General features: G+C 39.0%; 1 protein-coding gene across 1 annotated transcript in view; it reads left to right on the top strand.

Moving 5' to 3' along the window:
- The window catches only part of CA10 (carbonic anhydrase 10), an 840,788-nt gene extending 838,361 nt beyond the window's left edge, over nucleotides 1–2,427 (top strand). Inside the window, exon 11 of the mRNA XM_025281290.3 lies at nucleotides 1,115–2,427. Within this exon, the coding sequence (XP_025137075.1) occupies nucleotides 1,115–1,137 (23 nt within the window). The 3' untranslated portion in view covers nucleotides 1,138–2,427. The remainder of the gene's footprint in view (nucleotides 1–1,114) is intronic.
- Nucleotides 2,428–10,757: the final 8,330 nt, after the last annotated feature.

The raw sequence follows: 10,757 nt of genomic DNA on the forward strand, positions 1-10,757 counted from the left end.
CTTTTGTACTGATAATATGTTACTTGAATATGGGGACTGTGAATGTTACCATACAACTTTTAGAAGCAACTACCACTACTAGCCTCCACCTTATCACTCCAAATTCCCCCAAATTTATTTAATTTTCTCTCTCTTTCAGACATACCCAGAGTACTAAAACTATAATTTCTGTTTCTTTCCATCCAGAAATACTCAACTCATTCATTCATTGAGCCTTCTCTTTATTCAACATCTATTTATTCTGTACTTTTTATGTGCTAGGCTTCCCTGGTGGCTCAGCTGGTAAAGAATCTGCCTGCAATATGGGAGACCTGGGTTTGATCCCTGGGTTGGGAAAATCCCCTGGAGAAGGGAATGACAAGTATTCTCCAGTATTCTGGCCTAGAGAATTCCATGGGCTACACAGTCCATGGGATAGCAAAGAGTCCGACACGACTGAATAACTTTGACTTTGACTTTCACTTTCACTTATGTGCCAGGCACTTAGCTAGGTGATGAAGATATGACCTTATCCCTACAGAACTTATAGTCTAAGAGTTGGATCAGCTAACATTTTCTGCAAAGGGCCAGATGAGAAATATAGGCTTTGTGCTCTGCTGTACTCTGATGTTGTAATGTGAAAGCAGCCACAGACAATATGTAAATAAATGGGTGTGACTGTGTTCTAATAAAACTATATTCACAAAAGCAGTTCACAGCTGGATTTGGCTTGCAGGCTGTCATTTGCCCACCTCTGGTCTAAAGCAACACCATCCACTATAGCTTCTTGACACAATGGAAATGTTCTGTGTCTGCATTGACCAATATGGTAGCTACTGGCCACATGTGGCTATTGAACATTTGAAGTGTGGCTAGTATGACAATGCAACCAATAGTTTTAATTAATTTAGATATATATCAGCCACATGCAGCTAATGACAATACTATTAGATATCTCAGGCTCAGAGGCTCATAAGAAGGTGGAGAGGATAGTTGGGATACATACAAGTAAGCAGACATTTAAAAACTGCCCCTTCCCCTTTGGAGTAAGCTGCCCAACCCGTGTGAAAATTCATCCAATTATGCCTTGTTTTGTGTCGTTCATTTTGTTTTATTTATTTCTCTCTCTTTCCAGTAAATGAATGGCTCCTCAAGTAGGGAACCAAGCCAAGAAGAATTCCACCTCAGTGAAATGCTACGACTGTGAATTGATGTAACCTGAAATGTCCCTCTTCTTTCTTCTCTCTCCTTCCCTCCTTCAAGCTTCATTCACTCTTCGGATTGGCCCTTCCTTCATGAAAAGTGTCTGCAAAACCTTGGCAGAGGAGTACATCTCTTACACTCACAAATACACATACATGCAAATATATCTACATACAAACACACTCACACAGCACCCAAGACGGGAAGTCAAGTTTCAGAAACAAAAGGCTCATTCATTAAAGGTTTTAGAAGAAAATAACCAACTAACCTGAGTACAATTTTGATACTGTTTTCTGGAACAAATAAATCTACCCAATGAGACTTTTCAGTCTTTGTACATACAAAATTCTTCTGAGAGAGAGGAGAAAACACAGCTCTGACAGCATCAAGTGGACTGTTCTTTGCATCAAATGATCTTGGATAGTGTCCTAAGATCCTTTAAGGGTGCTGGTAACAGATGAGCCAGGATAAAGTTAGCCAACGACGCATTTCTAGATTATGATTCTTCCATTTACTCAGCAACTCAAAAAGAAAAAGGACAGATATTGAAGAGATACACATTGTGTATGTGTGTGTGTGTGTGTGTGTGTGTGTGTATATACATATATATGTGTGTGTATATGTATATATATTTCACCACAATTAAAAAATGGAATTATTGCTCCTTTTTGTCATATATCTATACTAGGATTTGCCAAGTTCAGATTGATCCATTGCTGTTTCTTGTTTTCCAAAGGTCATACATTGTGTTTGGTTATTGTTAAAAGCTCAATAAATGTGTTTAACAAGTTAATTTCATTTTTCTTGCTTTGATCTATTCTCCTTCCTTATAGGCTAAGCTCTGTCTTCATACAACTGCATTCTTGCTTTTACTTGTTCCTTCATCTATGTTTTATTAATTTGCAGCCAGTTTTTTACTGAATTTGTGGCAATCAGGAATGCATTTGATAAGCTAAGCATAATTTTAATTCCACTCCATGGCTTGATCATGCATAGGAGGTGAGCTTCATCCTGAGATAGCAGGCAACAGATTTCCTGCATTTCAAAACTTCTACCCCCATGCCAATGATGCTCCCTTGAAGGAATGCACTTTGCCTTGTAAATTCTTGGGTAAGGGGTGTCTTTTCTCTCCAGGTGCAACTGGATCTCACAAAGTACAAATGAATGCCTTTCTTTTCTTGTTTATAATGGTCACTCACTGTGTTTGGTTACTGTCAAGAAATCAATAAATGTGTTTAACAAGTTGCTCAGTACCCCTGTCTGAGTTTATTGAAGAGGACAACGTTCTTTGCTGAAGGCTCTGAGTCCTGCTGGGTCCACAAGCAATTGTATTATGGCCAGCAGGGCAGCTGAAGCTGCCAGAACAGCCCATCTGTTTATATTCCTAGAGCCAGATAATTAATACCCTGTTGAGAAAGCATATAGGCTTAGCTGCTAGAAAGGAAGACTTGGATGTTCATCCAGAGGCCAAATTAAAAATAACTTTCATCTCTTATTTCTGTTATAGCCTCCAGAAAGTGGGAAACCACAAGCATGCATAGTCTGTGTACATGGGAACATTTACAAATATGTCAAAAACTTCAGCCAGGTAGCTAGGTTCGTTGACGAGAAAAAAAGAAAAAAAACTGTCATATATTTCATATTTGAAATAATACACTTAATTGGATTTTTAAAACATTTTACACCAAAATGATGATGGATTTAACCATGATGACATGTGACCCTGTATCTAAGCATCACTTTTGCATAAAACCAGATCTTCCTGAAAATATTTAAGGTGGGCAAATGGTAGTCTTTCTCTGTATGGCTTGCTGCCTTCCCTCTGAGTCAAAATATTATTTAAACTGCAATGAAAAGGGTGATATATTGTATCAGCCAGGCCTGACTTCAAATCTTTAGTGTACCATTTGCCTACTTGCTGTGTGTGATCCTAGGCAAGTTGCTACTTCTCTGATCTGTTAATTGGAGATCCCAATAACTGCTTCTATGAATTAAGAGGCCTTAAATGCTACATAGCTGATTAAAGCAACTCACAAAATTCCTGCAATGATTGTTATATAAATAGTGCCTATAGAGCATGTGTGTGGCCTACCAATTATAGGTTTTCCTGTACCATACTTTCCCCAGGGAGGCGTTAGCACCAATCACAAAAAGGACACCAAGTTAATACCAAATGACAGCAATAGATACCCAGCATTCAGCACATAGGTAAGTACATATAGTCTGTTGGGGCAAAAAGGAAAGAGTATCAGTGAGAAAGGAAGATAAGAGGCTGAGTTTCTAGGCCTTGTTCTGTTACCAGTCTCTTCTGTGACTTTGGACAAGTCAACTGCCCTCCCTGGAAGAATGTTCTTGTACATAAGTGATTTGGATACAGTGATCTCTCACAGACTTTCTATTATTCCTTAACTCTTGTCTCTTAGTCAGTTATCAGTACAAAGAGGAAAAAGGGAAATCAGGTTGTCATCCCTTGGGGGGTCCCTTGACACAAGCAGAGTTTCACTCTGGCCAAACAGAACTCAAAATGGAGTGAACTAGCCTGTCTCCCACATCTTAAGCCCATCCAAAAATGCCCTTTCTCCCACTCACTGGATTTCCCAAACTATGAAATGAAAATTGGAGTACTTTGCCTTCAAACCAGATAGAAGTAATAAAGATTAGCTAGATTTATACCACTTTAAAAAGTGAAGAAGAAGAAGAAGAATTTTAAAAAGCACCAAAAGCCCCCGACAGTTGGCTTGATAAAGTCATCAAGGAATAAAAATGCATTTTTCATTTTCAGTCCATGGTGCTTAGGAAGGTCAGGCAGTGATGCTGCTGTGCTCTTCAGTGTGTGAAGCACAGCTGGTTTTGCCCAGTAAGCCACAGGCTTACAGGGACATTCCTTTCACCTCAGAAGTTGGACACAACTGAGCAACTAACATTTTCACCTTCACTCCTTCTGAGGAAGATAATTAAACATTTCAGGAAAATAAATGTTGAAACCCAATTCCCTCCTTAACAAATAGCAGAGGGAGGTAAATATATACAGAAGAGAACTCTGGGCAAAATGTAGGAGAAATATAATAGTGTGGAGATCCACAGTTCCCCTCTCAAGAACATTTTTTGCAGTTTCCAAGACCAATTAAGGACTTGTTCCCACTTCCGTCAGTAGCAGTTTGGTTTCCATGGTGATGTCAGAACAACCACAACTCACTGCACCATATGTTTTGAAATGTAACGGTCATTTGGTATTTGGACAGGAGTTCAGTCCTCAGGCATGGTCCATAGCCACCTGCACCAGGCTAAAATGTCTGATTGAGGAAAATCAATTAACATGAAAACACCTTTAGGGGAGTCCTTATTCACCCTACAGGACCCCAGAGCAGTTTTAGGCTCTCTGGAACGTGAAAACTGGGGAACTGTGATAGTTCACAAAAGTATCCCAGTTCTTTTGTTCCAGAAAGCCTAAGATAAGGATTGCTAGAAGCAGAAACTCACATTCCCATCATTCACCAGTTAGCACAATTGACCATAAGTCAGCAACTACCAAGACCCAGCCAAGGAAACATATTAATAAAATCTACCATGGATCACACATTTGCTGTGGGTTAAGTCTTATGCTTAGCAATTTATAAATATCATGTCATTTCACACAGCAATCTTCAAGGTAATCACCATTGTTACTTTGCAAATGCAGAAAAATTTCATACTGTTCATGGGGTTCTCAAAGCAAAAATACTGAAGTGGTTTTCCATTCCCTTCTCCAGTGGACTATGTTTTGTCAGAACTCTCCACCATGACCTGTCTGTCTTGGGTGGCCCTACATGTCATGGCTCATAGTTTCATTGAGCTAGACAAAGCTGTGATCCGTGTGAATGTGACTGGTGATGGAAGTAAAGTCCAATGCTGAAAGAACAATATTGCATAGGAGCCTGGAATGTTAGGTACATGAATCAAGGCAAATTGGAAATGGTCAAACAGGAGATGACAAGAGTGAACATCAACATTTTAGGAATCAGTGATCTAAAATGGACTGAAATAGGGTAATTTAATTCAAATGACCATTGTATCTACTACTGTGGCTAAGAATCCCTTAGAATAAACAGAGTAGCACTCATAGTCAACAAGAGTCCAAAATGCAGCACTAGATTGCAGTCTCAAAGACGCCAGAATTATTTCTGTTCATTTCAAAGCAAACCATTCAATATCACAGTAATCCAGGGCTATGTCCCAACTACTAATGCTAAAGAAGCTGAAGTTGAAGGATTCTATGATGACCTACAAGACCTTCTACAACTAACATTAAAAAAAAAAAAAATGATGTCCTCTTTATCATAGGGGACTGGAATGCAAAAATCAATAGATATCTGGAGTAACAGGCAAGTTTGGCTAGGAGTACAAAATGAAGCAGGTCAAAGGCTAACAGAGTGTTGCCAAGACAATGCACTGGTTATAGCAAACACCCTCTTCCAATAACAGAAGAGACAACTGTACACATGGACGTCACCAGATGATCAATACTGAAATCAGATTGATTATATTCTTTGCAGCCAAAAATGGAGAAGCTTTATACAGTCAGTAAAAATAAGACTAGGATCTGACTGTGGCTCAAATCATGAACTCCTTATTGACAAATCCAGACTTAAATTGAAGAAAGTAGGGAAAACCACTAGACCATTCAGGTACAACCTAAATAAAACCCCTTAATGATTATACAGTGGAAATGACAAATATATTCAAGGGACTAGATGTGATAGACAAAGTGCCTAAAGAATTGTGGATGGAAATTCATGACATTGTACAGGAAGTGGTGATAAAAACCATCCCCAAGAAAAAGAAACGCAAAAAGGCAAAATGGTTGTCTGAGGAGGACTTACATATAGCTGAGAAAAGAAGAGACATTAAAGACAAAGGAAAAAGGAAAGATAAATCCATCTGTATGCAGAGTTCCAAAGAATAGCAAGCAGAGTTAAGAAAGCCTTCCTCAGTGATCAATGCAAAGAAATATAGAAAAACAATAGAATGGGAAAGACTAAAGATCTCTTCAAGAAAATTAGAGATCCCAAGGGAACGTTTCTTTCAAAGGTGGGCACAATAAAGGACATAATGGTATGAACCTAATAGAAGCAGAAGATATTAAGAAGAGATGACAAGAATACATGGAAGAACTATACAAAAAAGATCTTAATGACCCAAATAACCATGATGATGTGATCACTCACCTAAAGCCAGACATCCTGGAATGTGAAGTCAAGTGGGCCTTAGGAAGCATCACTATTAGCAAAGCTAGTAGAGGTGATGAAATTCCAGCTGAGCTACTTCAAGTCCTAAAAGATAATGCTGTGAAAGTGCTGCACTCAATATGCCAGAAAATATGGAAAACTCAGCAGTGGCCACAGGACTGGAAAAGGTCAGTTTTTGTTCCAATCCCAAGAAGACAATGCCAGAGAATGTTCAAACGACCGTTCAGTTGCACTTATCTCATATGTTAGCTGAGTAATGCTCAGAATTTTCCAAGATAGGCTTCAATAGTATGTGATTTGAGAACTTCCAGATGTTCAATCTGGATTTAGAAAAGGCAGAGGATTAGGACTGGGAGACCACTTTCTCCCCCACAAATTCATCAAAAGATCATTTGAATGCTGAGCAACCTCCACAAAACAAATTCTGAACACTGGTAGAGGACACCAGAAAGGCAGCCCAATCCCTTTGAAAGGAGGTAGGGCAAAATATTATATATGAAAACAGAGACAAATTTAGGTATGGAGACCCGTCCTGAGGAGGGAGTCATGAAGGAGGAGAAGTTCCCACACAGTAGGAAACCCTGTCACAGGCGTGTCTCCGGGGAGTTTTTTTTTTTTTTTTTTTTTTTTTGTAAAGATATTTTAATGTAAGACAAATTAATTTTTCTTTTTCTTCCAAGGAGCAAGCGTCTTTTAATTTTATGGCTGCAGTCACCATCTGCAGTGATTTTTGAGTCAAAAAAAAAAAAAAAAGTCTCTTACTGTTTCCACTGTTTCCCCATGTATTTGCCATGAAATGATGGGACCAGATGCCATGATTTTAGTTTTCTGAATGTTGAGTTTTAAGCCAACTTTTTCACTCTCCTCTTTCACTTTCATCAAGGGGCTTTTTAGTTCTTCTTCATTTTCTGCCATAAGGGTGGTATCATCTGCATATCTGAGGTTATTGATATGAGGCGGATTCATTTTGATATTTGGCAAAACTAATACAATTTTGTAAAGTTTAAAAATAAATTTAAAAAAAAAGTAAAAAAAAAAAAAAGATTGCTGGGAGAAATATCCGGGGAGCTTTGAAATCTCAGAGGGCAACATAACTGGGAGAAAGAAAAAACAACAACAACAAAAAAAAAACAAACAAACAAACAAAAAAAAACACCAAAGACTATGTTCCTAACTGCAACTACTAGCAGAGAAGTGTCACAGATGCTCGTGTCTGCCAGCAGTGAGTGGGAGCTGGGCAGGGAGTCATGGGCTGTGTCATTGGCCCTTAGAGTAAGAACTTGGACTGAATGCCCTGAGGACAACCTGAGGGAGCTAATGTGAGATAGCAATCCAAACCCTGGGATGCCAGAGAGACAAAAAAAAAAAAAAAAAAAAAAAAAAAAAAAAAAAAAAAAAAAAACCTCTGCTGCAAATGGAACAAAGGATTGAACGATACCAAAGGAGTATAAGCCCGCTGCCATATAGGACCCTCCCTCCTCAATGGCAGAGAGGCAGGTGTTCAACAGCCAGAGCCACAAGGCAATGGGCTGCTGCAATCTCATCCCCAGAGACTACATCTGCCACTAAATTGTCAGCAGGTTCCCAGTTGCTAACCATGTCTTCCTGGGATCCTGGATGGTTCACATCTGCCAGGAGTGTCACAGCCTGAGATCAGCTCCCTAGAGGAGACACATGGCACACCTGGGAAACCAAGCAGTTTGGACCAGGGAGGTTCATAAAATGCAAGCTTCACCTGGGATAGTACTCACCAAGCACCTGGTTGCCTGAGGTGCTTGGACCTGTGAAGGGCACAAAACACACAGCCCTTCAGGATCTGCACCCTTACAGAGCACCTGAGAACCTGAACAGCACAGACCTGGAAAGTGCATGAAATTCAGGGTCCACATGATACTGTGTACTTTCAGAGCACCCTGGAGCCTGAGAAGTGTGGACCTGGGAAGTACATGCCACCTTGGAATGTGGCAAACCCAGTGTGGCCCATGCATGGTGAGCATTCCTCACACATGCCAGTGATATTTGTTTGTAGTGTCTCTCCCTCACAGCACAACTGAACGAGTGATCCTAAATAAATGGCCACATTTGCCCCATTGTGTCAGGGTGGAAATTAGACACTGAAGAGACCTGAAAACAGAGGAAGCCAAAATAAACAAAGATGGGAGAACTGCTCTGGAAGTGACAGGTACAAGAGATTAAAATCCTTCAGTTAATGCTGAGATTGTGCATTTGAGGGGCAACCATAGACCTTGAGAACAAGTAGAAACATGAATAAGGGACTATGTGTCACTGAACTGACCCCACACTGGGCACAACAGATCTAGAGAAATTTCTAGATATATTTTTACTATTACTACTTTTTAATTTAAATGAGTTCTTTATTCCTCCATTACCTTTCATTTTTATAACCTACCTTTCAAAAATACTATTAAAAACAATTCCATATACATCTTTTTGTGTGTGTGATCGATTTTGTTTTGTATTTTTTATATTGCATTTTTGAGATTTTAACATTTTATTATAGATTTTTAATCTTTGCTTTTTGGTATTTGTTATAAATTTTGTGCCTTTTAAGAATCTAATATTCAGTATCCATTTTCACTTAGGGATTTGGTTACTGGCTTGATTGCTCTGACCTTTTGACTCTCCCTTTTCTCCTCCAGGTCACCTCTATCTCTTTCCTCCCTCTTCTCTTCTAAATATAACTCTGTGAACCTCTCTGGGTGCTGCTAGCTGTGGAGAATTCTTTCACAATTAACCTAGTGTTTTTATATTCTGTGCTATATGGATGGAGAAGTCTTGAGGCTACTGTAAGGGAAGTACCAAAAGCCAGAGACAGGAGGCTTAACTCCAGAACTTTAGAACATCAGGGAAATCCTAGCTCAAGGGAACATTAATAGACAAGAGTTCACCCAAGAGTCTCCATACCAGCATTGAAACCAGGCTCCACTCAAGAGCCAATAAGTTCCAGTGAAAGACACGCCATGCTAATTCTCCAGCAAAACAGGAACACAGCTTTGAACATTAAAAGACAGGCTGCCCAAAGCTGTGCCAAACCTATAGACACCCCAGAACTCACTACTGGACACTTCACTGCACTTCAGAGAGAAGAGATACAGGTCCACCCACCAGAATACAGATGAAAGCTCCTCCAACCAGGAAACCTTGACAAGTTCACTAGTCCAGCTCCATCTACAGGGAACAGACTCCACAATTAAGAGTAAGCCCGAACTTCCAGCCTGCAGAAAACACACCACAAACACAGCAATCTAAACAAAATGAAAAGGAAGAGAAATATTCAGCAGGTTAAAAAACATGAGAAAACCCCTCCAAACCAAACAACGGAGGAGGAAATAGGGAGACTACCTGGAAAATAATTCAGAATAATGATAGTAAAAATCATCTAAAATCTTGATAACAAAATGGAATTACAGATAAATAGACTAGAGACAAGGATTGAGAAAATGTAAGAAATGTTTAACAAGGACATAGAAGAAATAAAGAAGAGTCAATCAATAATGAACAATGCCATAACCAATTAAAAGCACTTTGGAGGGAACCAACAGTAGAATAACTGAGGCAGAAGAGAGGATAAATGAGGTGGAAGATAGAATGATGGAAATAAATGAAGCAGAGAGGAAAAACATAAAAAGAATTAAAAGAAATGGGGACAACTTCAGAGATCTCTGGGACAATGTTAAACACTCTGACATTTGAATCATAGGTGTCATAGAAGAAGCAGACAAAAAGAAAAGGCATGAGAAAATACTTTAGGACGTAATAGTTAAAAACTTCCCTAAAATGGGAAAAGAAATAGCCACCCAAGTGCAAGAATCACAGAGAATCCCAAATAGGATAAATCCAAGGTGAAACAACCCAAGGCACATATTAATCAAACTTAAAAAAAAAAAATTAAACACAAAGAGAAAATATTAAGAGCAGCAAGGGAAAAGCAATAAATAACATACAATGGGATCCCTATAAAGATAAAAGCTGATCTTTCAATAAAAACTCTTCAGTCCGGAAGGGAATGGCAGGACATGAATAAAGTGATGGAAGAGAAAAAACCTACAACCAAGATTACTCTACCCAGCAAGGATCTCATTCACATGAAGGAGAAATCAAAAGCTTTACAGATAAGCAAAAGCTGAGAGAATTCAGCATCATCAAACCAGCTCCTCAATGAATGCTAAAGTATTTTCTCTAGACAGGAAACACAGAAAAGGTTTATAAAATAAACCAAAAATGAAAAAGTAAATGGTAATGGGATCATACTTATGAATAATTGCCTTAAATTCAAATGGGTTAAATGCTCCAACCAAAAGACAAAGACTGGCCAAATGGATAAAAAAA

Source organism: Bubalus bubalis, chromosome 3 (genome assembly GCF_019923935.1).
Source record: "Bubalus bubalis isolate 160015118507 breed Murrah chromosome 3, NDDB_SH_1, whole genome shotgun sequence".
Classification (NCBI taxonomy): domain Eukaryota; kingdom Metazoa; phylum Chordata; class Mammalia; order Artiodactyla; family Bovidae; genus Bubalus; species Bubalus bubalis.